The sequence below is a fragment of the Rhincodon typus genome, chromosome 37 (genome assembly GCF_021869965.1).
Source record: "Rhincodon typus isolate 14 chromosome 37, sRhiTyp1.1, whole genome shotgun sequence".
Taxonomy (NCBI): Eukaryota; Metazoa; Chordata; class Chondrichthyes; order Orectolobiformes; family Rhincodontidae; genus Rhincodon; species Rhincodon typus.
This window is the reverse complement of record NC_063368.1, coordinates 5,272,827-5,291,018: the sequence shown is the minus strand read 5'-3', so window position 1 is coordinate 5,291,018 and position 18,192 is coordinate 5,272,827. Positions and strand designations below refer to the sequence as shown.

At 40.1% G+C, this 18,192-nt stretch overlaps 1 protein-coding gene across 2 annotated transcripts in view; it reads right to left on the bottom strand.

Annotated features, from left to right (window-relative positions):
* The window catches only part of zc3h7bb (zinc finger CCCH-type containing 7Bb), an 81,251-nt gene that overhangs the window by 49,842 nt on the left and 13,217 nt on the right, over positions 1 to 18,192 (bottom strand). For both annotated transcript variants that reach the window (XM_048617435.1, XM_048617434.1), the window contains 8 exons: positions 17,504 to 17,543; positions 16,561 to 16,758; positions 15,652 to 15,810; positions 12,144 to 12,224; positions 10,124 to 10,180; positions 8,722 to 8,764; positions 4,914 to 5,173; positions 895 to 1,144 (listed from right to left, as the gene is read on the bottom strand). In XM_048617435.1, the coding sequence (XP_048473392.1) occupies positions 895 to 1,144; positions 4,914 to 5,173; positions 8,722 to 8,764; positions 10,124 to 10,180; positions 12,144 to 12,224; positions 15,652 to 15,810; positions 16,561 to 16,758; positions 17,504 to 17,543 (1,088 nt within the window). The remainder of the gene's footprint in view (positions 1 to 894; positions 1,145 to 4,913; positions 5,174 to 8,721; positions 8,765 to 10,123; positions 10,181 to 12,143; positions 12,225 to 15,651; positions 15,811 to 16,560; positions 16,759 to 17,503; positions 17,544 to 18,192) is intronic.

The window sequence follows — 18,192 nt, the reverse complement described above, 5'->3', positions numbered from 1 at the left end:
ACTTATAATGGATGTCCAAAGAGTCTTGAGGGTCCAAGTAAGTAGATTTTAAAATTTCACAATCAGGTGCAGAAAATAATCAAGAAAGCTAATGGAATGTTGGCCTTTCTTTCTAGAGGACTGGAGTATAAGAATGTAGACGCTGTGCTGCATTTATGCAAAATCTAGGTTAGACCCCACTTGGAGTACTGTGAGCATATCTGGGCACCATACCTTGGGAAAGTTACATTGTACTTGGAGCAAATGCAATATAGGTTTACAAGAATGATACCTGGACTTCAGGGGTTAACTTATGAGGAGAGATTACACAAATTAGGCCTGCTTAGAAGGTTAAGGGATGATTTGACCAAAGTCTTCAAGATTTTAACAGGGAAAGACAATGTAGAGAAAGATAAACCATTTCCACTGTTTGGGGATTCTAGAACTAGGGCGTGTAGCCTGAGAATTAGGGTCAGACCGCTCAGGAAAGATGTTTGGAAGCACTTCTACACATATAAGGTAGTATATGTTTGGAACTCTCTTTCACAAATAGCAGTGGATGCTGAATCAGTTGTTCATATTAAATTTGACGTAGTTTTTTTTTGTTAAGGTATTATTGGATATGGGCCAAAGGCAGGTATATGGAATTAGGCCCCAGATCTGCCATGATTTCGTTGAATGGTCGCACAGGCTCGAGGGGATGAATGGCCTACTCCTGATCCTATGTTCCTAAAACACCCCTTACCTCTATTTACCAGGAAATACAAACCAACTCGAACCAACTGCTCTTCATAATTTAACCCATGAAGTCCTGGTAACATTCTGGTGAATCTGCCTTATACTCCTTGCATGTCAATGTTCCTTCAGTTTACACACAGATTACACAAAAGGGACAAAGGATGGGTAAACCCTTACCAGGCCGAGATTCCGTTGCAGGGAGTAGGTCCAAGGAATCCAAACTATTTACGATTGTGTTTGGAACGATGCTATCCAGGGAGTCCATCTTCTGGACAGAAAGCATTGGATAGGCTGATGGGAGTGAAACCTTTGAGCCAATGTTCCCCTTCAGGGCAGATGGGAGGACCGGGCTACCAGTGCGAAAGATGGGAAGTAAACGCGGCATGTCACTGGGTAGGTTTGTCGGAACAGTCCCAGCCACTGAGGTCTGTGAAATAAAGCAAAAAAGACTTGACAAATTGCGATCTGTCTTATACAGCACAAGATTTTAACTGCTTTCAACTTCTCGGCAAATAAATTCAGGGCATGGGAAAAAAAAAACAAATGGTTGCTTTCCTTCTGTCAGCAAAAGCAAGAACTAACCACAGTTGGCATGAGAATTTTTAACCTCTATAATGAGTCATTGCACCTCAAAAGGAATTAATTCAATGGAAAACCATAGCGAAAAATCTCACTGTCTCAATTGTCTGACTTTACAAAGTCCACTTTAGCCTCTGCAAACTCCGCTCTCTATAGAGTCACAGGAAAAGGCCCTTCGGCCCATTGAGTCTGTACCAGTGAAAAACCACCACCTAACTATTCTAATCTCATTTTCCAGCACTTGGTCCATAACCTTGTATGTTTTAGCATACAATCCACAGGGCTTCTGCAACAAAATAATACACCAGGACGTCTCCACATCCAAATTGAAATTTTTCATGAGCATTTTTCTTTCAAATACAATCACAAACTCTGGTTGCACCAAGCAGGCATTGTGCACCAGTTACCCAGCACCTCCAGTTCTTACAAGCTTACCTTGTTCTGTAGAATTTTTGTGATCAATGAAGAGTGCTTAATACAGGATCAAGAGTCTATTTATCCGCACTGGACTCTAGATACTCACAGTAAAGCAAACAGTAACAGAGAAGAGGAAGGGGATGTTGATTAAAACAATGGAAAAGATAGGAACGCTGCTCAGCGTCAGAAAAGTCTCACCTCTACCTTTAACTTTTCAGTTACATGTTTGAAAATTTTTTGGAAATTCAAATGATTTCCTCAAGCCTGGGTAATTTACCAATTTCATGAATTTGTCAGGTTTTCCTTGACATAAGGAAACCCTAACTTCCACTGGAGTCCAGCCTACCCTCCTTATCTGCCTATCCTCCCACATCTAAAATTCTAATTCTGGTCTTTCAATCCCTCCAGAGGCCACTCTCAAACTCTATATTCCTCTCACTGTGTCCTCTTGTGCATCAGCCCCTTGCTTTGCAGCTGTATCCTCAATAATCCAGGCCTATTCTCTGAAATGTCCTTCCTAAACCCTTCTATCCCCATTTCCTGCCTTCTTCAAAACTGTTTCTTTGACCATATTTTTGGTAACTTCTTTTAATATTTCTGGACTTCTGAAGATCATCATTTTCGATTGATAGGAGTTGGGAAGTCATGTAGAGGTTGTACAGGACATTGATGTGGTCTCTTCTGCAATATTATGTCCAGTTCTGGTCTCCTTGTTATAGAAAAGATATTATTAAGCTGGAGATGGTTTAAAAGAGATTTACCAGGATGTTGCCGGTTATGGAAGGTTTGAGTTATAAGGAAAGGCTGAATAGGTTGGGACTTTTTTTTTTTGAAACAGGAGCATAGGAGGTTGAGAGGACTCCTTATGAAGTTTATAAAATAATGAGAGGTATAGATAGAGTTAATGGTAGTTGCCTTTTCCCTAGAATGGGGGATTTCAAGACTAGGGGACACATTTTTAAGGTTAGAGGAGAAAGATTGAAAAAAGACATGAGGGGTAAATTTTTAACACAAGAGGGTCGTTCGCATGTGGAATGGATTTCCTGAGAAAGTGGTGGATGTGGGTACAATTACAATGTTTAAAAAGACATTTGGATAAGTACATGAATAGGAAAGGTTTGGACGGATATGGGCCAGGAGCAGGCAGATGGGACTAGTTTAGTTTGAGATTATAGTCGGCACGGACTTGTTGGATCGAAGGTTTCCGTACTGTATGACTCCATGACAATGTACTGTTGCTCAGAGTCAGTTCCTCTTCTTCGCAGTTAACTATACTTCCTATTTGTATGAATCTGCAAATTTGAATGTTGTAATCCCCATTCCCCAATGACAATTGCTTAAATAATAACAAGGAGTAATGTTCTGAACACAGACAACCAGCTGGCACCATTTTTTATATCCCCCAGAGTCCTAGAACACCTGCTAATCATATAATTATCTTTGAGATATTGGGGCCCCGTCACAAACATAATGTTGAGGTTACCTAGAGATGGGACACTCACAAAAAAAAACTTTCCTCCAGATTATGGGAGAATTGAGCATCTGAAAATAAACCCGATCTTTTTCTTTCCAGGGTAAAGTTTTTGTGTAACTGTATTTGTGCGCTCCTCAATGTTAATGCTCTCAACATGAAAACCTATCAATCACGAACATTCTTAGAAACACCTGAATTAAAGAATAAAAAGTTTAACATTCTTCTGTATCTGCTCACTTGGCAGATGGGGACAGTTGGGGGCGAAGATATTGCTAAAAAGAGGGACATGTTGCCAAAACTTTTCACCTTGCACAGATCAGAACAAAAGTAAGAATTCAAAAGTTCAAATGATCATTACAATTTATATTACAGGAGAAAGGTAGGCTGATCAGTTGGCAAGTCAATTGATTCTGATTGGTTGAAGTTTTGCCATGAAGAGAACAACTTAGAACTATGGGCCCCTAATCTGCATAGTTATTCAAAAAGTCACAAAGCTGAAACATATTGCCTTTGTTTCCAGAAAATAGGCCTCTTTATAAATGTATAGCTTGTAGCAAGTGTAAATGACCCACATTACAGGTTTGACTGACCACCTTGAATTAGCTGTTCACACAACTATTAGCACACTCGGGATTATTCAGAAAGTGCTGCCTAATTGCAGAATCTCATTTATTAGCGGATGTTTAGTTTGGATTTTGATGCATGGGCTGGACAAACAGTTTGCATTGTGTGTATTATCGGTAAGTGAAATACACATTTTCCTTCTATGATACTTTTATTGAACTCCCACTGCTATACCTTAATATTTCCCTCTAGAAAGGTTTGCTGTCCCTCCCCCTTGAACAGAGTTAATAATACCTGCTCACAAGGACAAATATAATCACTTAGTTTCCACCAATCCAACAGAAAAGGCTTTCCTCAACTAAAGGTGACAGCCTTCTTTCAGAGATCCTGTGCATTTTTAACACTTTCTATATTTTACAGAAACACCCAGTCAGATGCAATTTTTACCTGTATCGTCTTACACAAAACTCAAACTACACAAGTGGAACTAAGTGACACTATTTTAACATGATGTTAGGCTGGAAACACCTCACACAAATGGAGCGAACAGTATTTCACATATGTATGTATTTACTAACTATTATCCATAATTCAGCAACCAGCACTCAATTGAAAACTCTTACACACCCTGTTTTAGATTTTAATCAACAAATAATCAAAAGAATGAAGTTGCTACACATTTAACATGGCGAAGTGTACAGGTAATACAAGTCTGACATTGGTCTATTATTAATTTTTGTTACTAACCTGAAACGTAATTAGCTTCATGAGGCTAGTATGTAATGCATGGACCATCACAAATTTAGAACACTGTGGTCTCACTATGATCATATCTTAATTTCCCCTTGCCAATTATGACCCTTTGCTTGCTGAATCCAGGGAGTTTTTGCTGCATCTCAGCAATATCCTAACTGACCATTATGTGCGAATAGTGCAGGAAATGCTAGCTCTAATATCACATGGGGAAGGCCAACAAAGCTGAGCCAAACCTTATTCTTTCTTGGTGTCTCTACTTACATACTGTCAACAATAATCAAGTGATAGGAATCGGAGTGGCCTATCATCCCTGATGTCACCCTGAGGCACCAAGGATTATTAATGCCACAAGTGCATGAACAGGATGAAACCAATAGTTGGAAATATCATTTTTAATGCCTCCTACCATGGGAAAATCATTTGCCTCCCCAATGGAATCCAACAATGTGTCCAGTTCTTCTCCAATTATCTCCTCATCTGGAAATTCTTCCGTGGTTTCAGGCACTGAGAGAGAGACCCCATCACCAACAGGAGTTTTCAGTAGAGTAGAATGTGTCTGTGTTTGCTGGATACTAACAGAAACTGATGAAATGGGGACTGAAACTTCACTGACTGGCGCAGGAATAGTGGCTGGAACAGGGATACGTGGGAGCTCCAAAGGTGAACCTGCATTTTGGAAGCAACACACAACAGTGTCACAAACATAATCATTACATATAACTATTAAATCACTAGTCGTTAGTTGATTAAAGGAAAGTTTCTTTAAAACAATAGAAGGACAAAGACTTCAGATATTTATACTACAGAATAATCTTGTGGCTAGAGTCTACGACTACATTGTGACAGTTGACATAAAAAACTGAAAGGGAAATATTAACATGACAATTTACAATGGTAAATACTGGTTGTATAACATGGCCAATATGAAGTAACACATGATGACAAAATGGTGTAAAAGATTTTCAATAAGATATTACTCAACTTCCCAGAGAATTTTCACAGGAAGACATTATTATGAAGATCTTCATATATAGCATATAACACATAATGGGATAAGAAGTGTAACATTGGAGCCGAATAAAAATTATTAACTGTGCAAAAATGATTAAAAATTGTGATTAAGTGATATGGGAAGTTCTTGTCGTTTAATAATAGAAATTTGGGAAAAACGCAGATTGAATATAACTATTAAAAAGCTGCATTGAGATAGCGCACTGAATGACCTCAGGATGTTCCAAAAACTTCATAGCCCAGAGTACTTCTGAAAAGTAAAGTAGTCACTGTTGTAATGTTGAGAAATGTTGCAGGGAATTTGTAGTCCGCCAGCTCTCATAGGCAGCATGATAAATACCAGATCATGTGTGGTTTTGGAGAGATGATAACGACGGAGATTTGAATGATGGCCAGGCCACAAGGACATCTTCCTTGCCCTCTAAATAATATTGTGATCTGTTAAATCCACATGAGGGGGCATTTGGGATATCAGTTTAACATCTTTACTGAAAGATAGCACGTCCAACAACGCAGTACCTCCTCAGATTATATGCTCAAATCTCTATTGAGGGTTTACATACAAAGGTATGAGTTAGAAGCAGAGGTAGACCATTCAGCCCCTCAAGACTGCTCCACCGTTTGATAAGATCGAGGCTGATCTGATTGTGGCCTCAACTCTTCTTTCGTCTCATCCCTTTAACTTTTGACTCCCTTGCCAATCAGAAATCTCAGCTCTAGAAATATTCAATACTTATTATAAGCATGCAGAACCTTAACAGCCAAGACATTCGGGGTGACATTGGGAAATATTAATGATAGTGGAAATCTCAAACTCTTTCCTCCAAAAAAGGATGCTGAGAGTGAGAGGATAATTCATTTCAAAACAGGGATTAAGAGATTTTTGTTATGCAAGAGTACTATGGGAATATAGGACCAAGGCTGATAAAGACAGTTAAGGCACAGATCTGCCATGATCTAAGTGAGTGGTAACACAAATTTAAATGCTCTCCTCCTGTTTCTACATTAGTCTTCTCTCCTCCCAACAACCACTAGCTGTAGGTCTGGTGTTCCAGATTGGTCTCAGCCACTCTTTTCTTCCATGGACACCTGTAAATTCCTCTGCCCTCAGGTGTCTCAACCTTACCGTCACGTAATCAGATCATAAGATGTCGGAGCAGAAGTAGGCCATACAGCCCACTAAGTTGGCTCTACCATATAATAAGATCATGGCTGATCCGCTAATCCTCAACTCCACTTTCCTGATTTTACCCCTCATAACCTTTGATTCCCTTACTGTCTATCTCAGCCTTGAATACATTTAGCAACCCAGCCTCTAAAAGGCTTTGCAGTTAAAAAAAAAATTCTAAATTTATTACCCTCCTAATCTTGGTCTAAAATGGGTGTCCCCTGACTCGGAGATTATACCCTCTGGTCTTAGATTCTCCCACAAGGGTAAAAATGGAATTTCCCAATAATATTAGTTAAAGGGAGAGATATCAGAGTAATTTTCCAGGATTTGACACCAAAGGAGGCAAGCAAAACAAGCAATTTCTAACCCAACATAGCAATGTTACTCAATTACTCAGCTTCATGAGACCTATCCAATTGCAAACTGGAGAAACTTTGACTTTACACTTCAACCTTTTGCCTTGAGATGGAAAATTGATGACTTATTGTGTTGAGGTGCATAGGAAATTCCTGGTCTGGACCTGTTCATGGAAGCAACTGAGCTGGGACTTGAACAGGTTTTAAAAAATTTAATTTATGTAAAAATAAAAATCAGGATTTCTGGTAGCAAATGCAAACAGAGACCAAATGAAATATGAAGTGGCATTTTTCAACCCTGCTTTTTGAGATACAGAGGGAAAGTGTAAAAGCAGATCTTGCTGTCTGGAGAAGCAAACCTGATGCTGCTGTGAAGAGCAGAGAATTATTCTTCTGGTATTAACAAACAAGATGCTTTTGAGAGTTGGTTATCAGATGAGAAGAGGAGGATAGAAATCTCCCAAAATTGTGTTTGATTCATGAACAAGAAGCCATGCTGGTGAAAATCAGATCTGGAATATTTAGGCTAAATGATTTCTGAAGGACACAGAGTTTTGACCCAGTATGGTGGGAAGAAATGAGTCTGTTGGAAAGCTAAAGGCCACTTTGGACTTATTCCTGGAATGCTACAAATCCCTCAGGTGCACAGTGAAAGGTGGTTTTCCTTAAGGCTGCATTTGCAGGTGTATATGCATTTAAACGGGTTCGTGTTAGGTTTTTAAATGGGATATGACTGTGAATAGAGAAGGGAGCTGGTGGATGTAGCCCAGGAGAGGAGGGGAGGGAAGAGAGGTCATGGGAGTGGGGTGGGGAGGCTCACTCCCTTCGGTCCTCAATCCATGTAATATCACCACTGTCCCATCGCTCCCCACTCCCAACATCAACCCTTACTCCCCAGCCCCATTTTCTTCCGTTCTACCATGCCAAACTCCATTTGAATATTGTGCATGTGCATAGTGCAGCCTTTGTGTATCCAAACAGCAATATGCAAAAAAACCTTTGCAAATCTAACGTGATGATACATTGGTTCTGGAATTGCATGCACAAGCTTTTTCAGATCAGCGTGCACATAGTTGTGGGTTTCTGCAGATATTGCCTATTTATATATGGGATGCAGGTGTCACTGGCTGGGCATTCCCCAGAAGGGCTTTTATATAAATCAACAGTGGTTTACATCACAATTAGGCCGGCATTTTTAATTCCAGATTTTACTGAATTCAAATTTCATCATCTCCCCATGCACAAATTCAAACCCATGTTCCAAGAACATTAGCATGGGATTCTGGATGACTTGCCCAGTGACATGAGCACTAAACCAACACTTCCTGCTGGCTGTGAATCTTATCTTTACTGTTTTAATCTGAAAATATATTTTCTTTAATTAAATATACTAGTTGCTTGTCATGTAACATTTGATCTGTGTTGATTTTAGTTTGTTTGTTGCAGTATAAATCTTAAAATGTGAAATTTTGTCCCTTGGTTATTTCAGTCAGTCATTGGAAAATTAATTTTCATAAAACTTGTACTGGTCTCCAGTCGCTTCAGAAATCCTAACTCTATCAAAACCCATTTCTCGAGAGCTTTACAGCTGCACAATGCATGGAGAACAACAGCTGGATCTGTTGTATGTTAGTCAGAATCACATTCTTTCAGCAAGAAGCATAAAAGAAACTCACCTGATTCTATATCATCAATGCCACTTGTGCCATTTATGGAGACCTGTTGGAGAATATAAAGAACTGAAACTGTACTTCCACTGTATAACCCAATGTCCCTGATGACAGTAGAACTGAGATTACAACCATCAGGAAAGAATTTAGATTGGAAATTTGCACATAGCACTCAGCTATTTAATAAAGGCACAAGGGAAAAAAGAACAGGGAATTGAAGACCAGTTAGTCTAATTGAGTAAAGATGATGCCTGATGAATCTAGTTGAATGTTTTGGTTGAGGGAGCTAAGGTAGGGGATGTTATTTATATGAACTTCTAAGAGGATTTTGGTTTAAATCTTGTGAACCTGAAGGAACCGATTGACCTACTTAGCAAACTGACTGAACAACAGCACAGAGTAGGGATAATGGCCAGGTACTCAGAAGGTGACCAGTGGGATTATAATTGAAACCTTAACTCTTCACAGCATTTGTTCACGATTAAGATGGTGTGTGAAGAGCCATGCATCGAAGTTCGCTAATGACACAAAGGCAGGCAGCATTTACAAGCAGTGCAGGTGAAGCATAAAATTACATAAAGATATTCATAGATTAAGTGAATGGTTAAAATTCTGCAAAGTGGATTTCAATCTTGAAATGGCTTGAACCGACTGATGGAACAGAGAAGTTTCTAAATAGAAATCATCATTACTGTAATGTAGGAAATGTGGCAGCAAATTTGCATACAGTGGTAGTGCCCAACGCTTTAGGCCAAAGCATAACCTTACATGGACTACAACAATATTTTGGAAAATTTCACAGTCATAAATTCATCTATCAGTAAAGTAGACATTGACCACATAACATGGTCTGGCTGACCATGTGTGGCCTGTGCGCCATAGGCCATGCATCCTTGGTACACAGCAAGATCCCACAACAGCACAAGGTAATGATTAGATCATCTGGTTTTTCAACGAGGGCAATTGAGGAATAAATAATTGCCACACAACAGGGCAGCACAGTCCCACTCTTCTTCAAATAACACTCTGGGACTCTTTATGTTTGCCCAAGGGGGCAGATGGACCCTTGGTTTAACATCTCATCTGAAAGGTGACAATTCCGTCAGTATTGCACTGGAGTATCATGCTAGATTTTTGAGCTCATGTTTAGGAGTGGAAGAGCCAGCCCCATCACAAAATAATTTTCAGGGCTGAGACTTGATCTTTTCTGTATGATGGAAAAATTCTAGGAGAACAACAAGTTGTATTTGTGTATATTAGTGACTTTAATCAGTTGTTTATCAATTCAATTCAGAAGTTGAAGTAAAAAAAATTGATAATCTTGTCACTTATTAAGTATAATCCAAACTAGAATTGCTTTACAGAAAAACTCTTCAATGGCCTAAATCATAAAAAGCAGTCAACCTACCTGGCTACTGTTCACTGAGTGGCCAATCTCTGTCAGACCCACTGTATCCATGTCTTGCTGAAAGAGAGAATACTTAAGGAACTTATTAAGATTTAATGCAGGGACAGCTCCAACAGAGGCTCGACTTCCCACAGACTCTTTTTTTATTCATTTGTGAGATGTGGGCAATGTTGGCTGGCCAGCATTTATTGCCTGTCTCTAGTTGCCCTTGAGAAGCGGCCTCTTGAACTGCTGCAGTCTACAGCAGCCTTTTCCATTGAAAGGCACAATGTCTGCCTCACGCAATCTTCTGTCCTTCTGTGTAAGTGCATAGTCTGCTCCAGAATAGCGAAGATAAGGAAAACAACTATAGGAAAGGGGTGCACCAGTCATACAATTTAGCGATGATGTACATCATACAGTAATGCTTTTATTGAAGATGTTGTATTGGTTACAAGGCTACAAGAGCTGACAAGGCAATTTATAGAAAATACAGTACAGAAGGTGGCCATTTGGCCCACTGTACTTGTGACAGGGCTTCATGATTTTAAACATCTGTTAAATTTCCCCTGATCCTTCTCTGCTCCAAGGAGAATAATCCCACCTTCTCCAACCTCACCATGTACTTGAATTCTCACAGGCCAAGTAACATTATAACAAATGTCCTATTGACATTTTTCTTCAGTGTCGTGGCCTTATGCTGAATACAGTACTTTATCTGGGACTTAGCAACTCATTTATCAAAGGTTTAGCAAAATCTTCTTCTTCTGATGTCCACTCTTGTATTATCCAACGTTCTGACACTGGCCTCCTCTGTAACCTGCCCTCTGTCTATTCCAACATCAATGGCTAGGCTTTCTAGTCATGCTGAAAAAAGAATGATCCTCTTCAGTTCCAAAGAAGAGTCACTGAACTTACAAAGTAACTCTGTTTCTCTCTCCACTGATGCTGCCAAACCTGCTGAGTTTCTCCTGCACTTTGGTTTTGATTTCAGACATCCAACATCCACAGTATTTTGTTTACAGTTATCCAAACTAATGCCAATTTCCAACTCTTGGACTGCAATCTCCAAAAATCAAAACTCACCTCGACTCCACTCCAATTTATCTACCAGTTATCTTAAATTTATTTCCTGTTTATTGGTCTCTATTTGCAAGTGGTAAAGATCCTTCCTATCCACTATGTCTACATTAATTTTACACATTCAATCAAAATATTCCGTCAGCCTCCCCATTTCAAAAATACTCGCAGTCTAAACAATCTTTCCTTGAATTTTTAAATGAACCAATAAACTTGGGCTTTGGAGAAGGGGCCACAATGTTAATTTGCATTAGGCCAAATTTAGGTTAGGCATCAAGAAATAGCTCTTTCCTAAATGGACTTGTGGAACAGGATGTCGAAAAGCAGACATAATTTGCAGCATTTCTTCAAGTCAGAATTGGGCCTGTTTCTTGCTGGGCCAGAGAGCATCTTGAACAAATGACAGATGCCATGCTGAATTAGCAGGATCAGTGGGACGGAAATTCCTGGCCAAGGTTTGACTGTCTAGACGGGTCAGAAAGTAACTTCCCATTTCTTGGGATATTGACCAATAACAGTTTCCCATTGAGGAATAACATTCTGTCAACATCTAACTTCGCAAACCCCTTGGGAATCGTTATCATAACACCTGTGAACCCCAATAGGGAAGTCAATATTAGCCTAGAAAAATGGAACTCGCCAAAGTTCCTTTGACAGCACTTTCCAAACTCTACCACCTAGAAGGGTAGTGCCACATGCCAGGAAACACCACCTCTCATATGATCCCCTCCAAGCTACACACCTGAATTACCTACATCACCGCTCCTTCACTGTCGCTGGTCAAAATCTTGGAACTTCCTTTGTAACAAAATTTGTGGGTTTATCTGCATCCCAGGACTACAGTGATTCAAGCAGGCAGTTTCTCAAAGGCAACTAAGGATGGTCAATATGTGATGGCCAGGCCAGCGATGCCACTTCACACGAATGAATAAAAACAACACAGCAGGTCAATAACACTCACCTGAGCTCTGATATATGCTTTACGGATCCTTAGCCCCAGTTTCTGTGCCAGTTCTTGTGTCAATTTCACGACATTTTCATCCTAAACAGATAATAGGATATGCTTTATGCTTGCAAGCATCTATTAAGATTTCTGACATTTTGGAAACCACACAATCTGAATGCAACCCTCGATGGGTCAGCGAGTTACATGGGTCATGCAGACCTGCATGGTCTCAAGTTCAAACCCTGGGTTGTGCCAAGCAAACTGATTTGAGCAAGGCCATCAATAGATAATGGAGCCAAAGGAGGAAAACAAGCCAAATTACTGATCAGGCATAAAAAAAAAAGAAAAGATCTTGTACTTTTATTTAGTCCATGACCTGACTGTATGACAGAACAGGCCTGAATGGCCTACTTCAGCTCCTATGTCTTTGTTCAGAATTTATAACAATTCTACAGTGTGATCTGTATCAGTCGAATTGTTCCACAGGGTGTCAGCAGAAGACAGATGGGGACAAAAGACTTGGGCCCATGACCTTCAATTTCTGACAATGACAAATGGATCCTCACAAGAAATGGCACAGAATGTATCCTTGTGCCTTGATAATTAAAAGCTGGTTAGAGTCAGACAGAATGATATAATAGAGCTACCTAACTGTAGACCCACCAGTTTGACTTCAGTAATACAAAAGCCATTTGAACATACCTTAAGAGATGCTCTATAATGATATAGTGGTAATGTCATTAGACGAGCATTCCAGATACTCAGCGTAATCCTCTGTGGGTATAGATTCAAATCACATTTTGCCAGCTGGTGGAATTGAAACTCAATGCAATAAATGCTGGCCCTGTCATACCCCATGAAAGAATATATAAAAAAAGTAGCAAGGCATCCTCAAACATGGATTCCAGAAAGAAGGCCACATCTAGCTAAATATTTTGAGGAAGATACCAAGTTAATGTTTGAGGGCAACCCAGAAGAATCCTGAATAATTAGAAAAAGTACATCACAAGAAACTATTCTTCAAGACAGCCTCACATGTCACAACATTCTGTCCACTGCAATGGTGCAAAATTTGCCCGAAAGCCTACATCAAATGGTTACTAGATTTGCATCTGCTCAGATTCCCATTAAAAGTTCTATCTTAATTGGATTGGGGTTGGGGTCTTTGCTCTTTATCCAATAATGATCTACATGTAGGTGGTGGAGAGCAATTGCCAGTTTGTAGAAAATCCCAAACTACATGCAAATATTGGAAATGCAGAGGTTGCTCAAATATTCCAAGAGATCTCAACAAATATGGGTCCATATCCAGTACAAGATGTTTAATTCAGTTGTACACAGGAGCTGGTGTAAAAGTTAAGTTTACATGCACTTTACAGGGGACAGAATTGGACCACTAGTGAAAGAAAATATAAAATTGGTCATGTATAGTGCATCTGTTTCTAAAGGCTCACAAGCAATACCAAAAGAAAACAAGGTTAGTCTACAGGACAATTCACTACAAAACAAAGGATACTATTTGTCATAGAAGAATCATAGAATCCCTACAGTTAGGAAGCAGGCCATTCGGCCCATCAAGTCCACACCGACTCTCTGAAGAGCGTCCCACCCAAGTCCACCCCATACCCTACCTGTAACCCTGCATTTCCCATGGAACTCACCTAGCCTGCACATCCCTGGACACTGAGAACAATTTAGCATGGCCAATCCATCTAACCTGTACATCTTTGGACTGTAGGAGGAAACTGATGCACCCGGAGGAAACCCACACAGACACGGGAGAATGTGCAAACTCTATACAGACAGTCACCTGAGGCTGGAATCAAACCCGGGTCCCTGGCACGGTCAGGCAGCAATGCGAACCAGTGAACGACAGTGCTGCCCACAAACGTTTGTCCTGCACAAAATCCAGATTAGGTTTCACTTACTATAGTCCACTCAGCTTTGGTGCCCTCATCTGGATATTGAGGCTTTGCATTAGGTGCCGACAAGGAACGCACACTGATTCCTACTTTAAAAACTGTCAGCTAACTAGGCAGGCTTAAAGAGCTGAGTATATACATCACAAAGTAGCACAGACAGGTGACCGAGGTTTATAAAATAAACAAGGGGCAGTACTGTGTTCATGTAGATAAATTATTTCAAATAAGGAAGATATAGTTTTTAAAAAATAAAAAATAAAAAAAAAAATTCACACTTTGAAGATAACTTAAGGGCAGAATTTAATTTCATGTTAGGTGTTCTTGTTCTAACCCTAGAGATATGGACCGATGCTCACTTATGTATGGATGGCCCAATAGAACAAGAGATTTCGTTTTAGCTGCAAATTTAGTTCAATCATCACCTGACCACATTGCTTTAAAACTTTGTTTTTTTATTACTCAACTACACGGGAATGTGGGATTTGCAATGAGACAACTTCATCAAGATTATAATGCCACAGAGATCCATTTCATTTGAGCAAGTCTGCACACTCTGAAATTCCAGGTCAATGTTAAGATGAAGCCACAGGTTCCCACATTGAACAATGAAAACACACTATCAGACACTCTCAGCTGCTGGTTTCCAAACCTCGATGTCGGTGGCATTGGAGCAGGTTATCCACGCAGGGTGCTAGAGGATACCACATCTTTTCTAGCCCCTTTACTCTCAAAAGATACATCATAATTCCCTGCTACATTCTTTCCCATATCCATAAAGTGATACACAACACACGCAGGGAACTACAGATGAGTAAGCTTAATTTCAACGGGAAGAGACACATCAGAATGTTCACTGTAGAAGTATTGGAAAACATCAGTAGTGTAAAACTATAATAACTAAGGAAGAGGAGGTTATGCCTGACCAAGCTTACTGAATTCTCTGAAGAATGAACAGAGAAAGTTGACAAGGATAATGAACGATAAAGATTTTCTGCAGACAATCAAAAAATGTACCCAAATAATTAGCTCATCATTCAGATCAGAATCAGGGGATGAGGAGCAAAATGAGTAGTGAACTGACTACAAAACAGAGGGCAGTTGGAATTAAAGGCATTCACTTATAGTAGTGGGAGGTTGGAAATAATTTTCTATTGGGATTAGTTGCTAGAAGCACTGCTGTTCAAGATCTGAATAAATGATTTGGACTCAGGAATCGAAGCTTGAAAATCAAATGGAAGACTGTTGTTGTCAAAATATAAATGAGAGCTGCACAAAAAAAAAGTCCCGCTACAGCTGATTCCGTGGAAATTGTTCTGGAAGTTGAAATTTCTGATGGACAAGTACCTGGCATCTGGACCACTCCAAAAACGTCCCCAAATCTGAGGTACAGTCGTAGACTTCGATGGTTCCAATTTACTCACCTTGGCAGTTAGCCAGAGGGATCTAAAACCTGCTTTAACTCCTGTGCAAGTTTTAACCTGACAGATGGGTTCGAAGACATTATGATTTTTGGAAATGGAAAGGACTGCTGCCTCCCCCAAATCGATTTAAACATTTCATGTCAGGCAGAAGCATCAATATTGCACTAAGGATCTACTCACCTGTGGAACAGCAAAGGAGCACTTGGCAATGCATTCGTAAGCTTCTTTATGCCTTCCTAACGCATTGAGAGCTTGTGTTTTCCGATAAAGTGCCCGATAGTTAGTTTCATTGAGCTTTAGTGTGCTCTCACAGTCTTCCAAAGCTTTCTCGTACATACCCTGCAATAAGAGCAAAACGTCAGCACCAACACTATACAAATTCTTATTTCTCCACTACTGTCTGCCCTAGAAGGATACAGATCACTTTTTCATTTCAATTCTTCCCTAGTTTCTGAAGATGCTGAGATTTTCTGGGTTTGGGATTCTACAGACACTAGCCTAGGTCATACTTAACCATTGAGACCTGCCCATAATGATCAGCAGGTGGCTGTAACTAATGTTGGTTCATTAAAACTGCCCATGCCCTTACCAGTCTCCATCATTCACACAGGCCCAAGCCAGAATAAGAGGTTATGAATCTGCAACAGCTGTGGATCCCTGGTCCACGTGCAGGGTTCCACTTGGAGTATAAACAGAGGCTACTGAACAATGGTGCATTACAAAATTGAACCTCTTCAGCATATTTCATTCACCATTGATATCAATACATCACTCAGCAAAATGGAAAATGGAACAAATTTCTAACAAATCCATCACTGTGCAAATTAATATACACAGCCAAGACAGACTGTTCGCAATTTTTGGAGTATTTCACAGACAGTGAAGCACTTGCAAAATGTCATTAGTCACTGCTGTAATGTGGGGAAACGTTTTTGTGCACAGTATGATTCCAAAAACGGCAACCAGATAACGTGCCTTTATTGATACTGGTCGAGAGTTAAGTACTGGCTAGATCATCATATCAGCCACAAGTGCATATTTTTACCCTGAAGTTACCAATACATTTTTAAAAATTTTGTAAGTACTCACCATACTAAAGTAGCAGGCAGCTCGATTAACGTACAGCTTCTCAAGCAGACGCTGCGAGATTACCACCTCATCTGATTCTGCGTACTGCGCTACGTTCAAGGCTTCTACATACTGGGCCAGGGCTAGTTTATAATCACTTTCTCTGTACAGCCCGTTCCCTTCCTCCAGCAGGTTTTTAACCAGCTGGTGCAGAAAAGTCTTGACACATGGACAAAAAGAAAATTGTAGATTAGAAGGTAACCCTTCCATAGATTGTTGGAGTGAAAGTACACACCACTCTCCTATAGTTCTACAATCTCGCAATAATCTCATTCAAAATTTTCACATTTGGTTAGTTCAGTACTGTTGCACCTCGTTATCATCAACCCCTGACTCAGAATATAAAATTATTAATATTTATTAATTTCTTACATCCTTATCACAGATTCCCTATGGAGTGGAAGCAGGCCATTTGGCCCATCGGGTCTACACTGGCCCTTCAAACAGCATCGCATCCAGACCCAATCCCTTACCCTATCCCCTGTAATCCTGCATCACTAATGGCTAATCCACCTAACCTCCACGTCTCTGGACACTAGGAGGCAATTTAGCATGGCCAATCCACCTAACCCGCACATCTTTGGACTGTGGGAGGAAACCGAGCACCAGAAGAAATCCACGCAGAATGTGCAAATTCCAAACAGACAGTCGCCCAAGGCTAGAATCAAACCTGGGCCCCTGGCACTGTGAGGGAGCAGTGCTAACTGCTGAGCCAGCATGTCATCCCCGCAGCTGGCAAGCTGTCAGTAACACCATCCCATTCATTTAGGAAACAGCAGCTGAGAAAGGTAGTTTATCTGCTTTTCCCAGTGGGAAAAGTGCTGTGGTTTCCCCCGACTTGGAGGTGAAAGAAATAATAAATTAAAGTTAAAAAAAAAAACAAGAAAGCAGCAATTACTTGTACCTCATATTCATCTTGACTTCCTGGATAAGGCAAGGGAGACCTGGTGGGAAGCAGAAAATATGAAAAACTATTAGTGAGATTTCTTATCAACAGCGTCTAAGAGAAGAACGTTTGCATTTAGAAATCACACTGTAAAATGGCCAAGGTGCCTACATCACATCAGGAGACATTATGGTAGATGTACAAAAATTGGGGGTTGAAAAGGTAGCTTTTAAAAGCACATCTTAAAAGAAACAAAGAGAAGTAGACAGATAGAGAGATTAATAGAGAGAATTCCAGTGCTTAGGACCGAGGCACCAGAGAGGAGGCCAGAATTGGAGGAGCCTCAGACAGTTTCCCAGAAAAGTGGAAGCTAAAATGCATAAGATGCACTTTTAACCTCGGTCTTTGTAGCCCCTGGGCTTATTTTTACAGCTCTTTTTGTAAAAATATTTTGATAAATTAAAGTGAAACATTAAATGCATTTTAGAAAGCAATTAAGCCTTAAAATTCCCTCACTTAGCAAATTTCCAACTTCACACACTGGTTACATTCAGGCACAAGCTGCCAATTTGATATTCAAAAAATGCTTTTACATTCAACAAATACAATCAATTTCAGATGCATGCTCTTCCCATCTGCGTTTCCACTCTAAAGTATCACCAGGCAGTTGGATGGCTCAGTAACAATGCAGATGCACAGAACTGAGA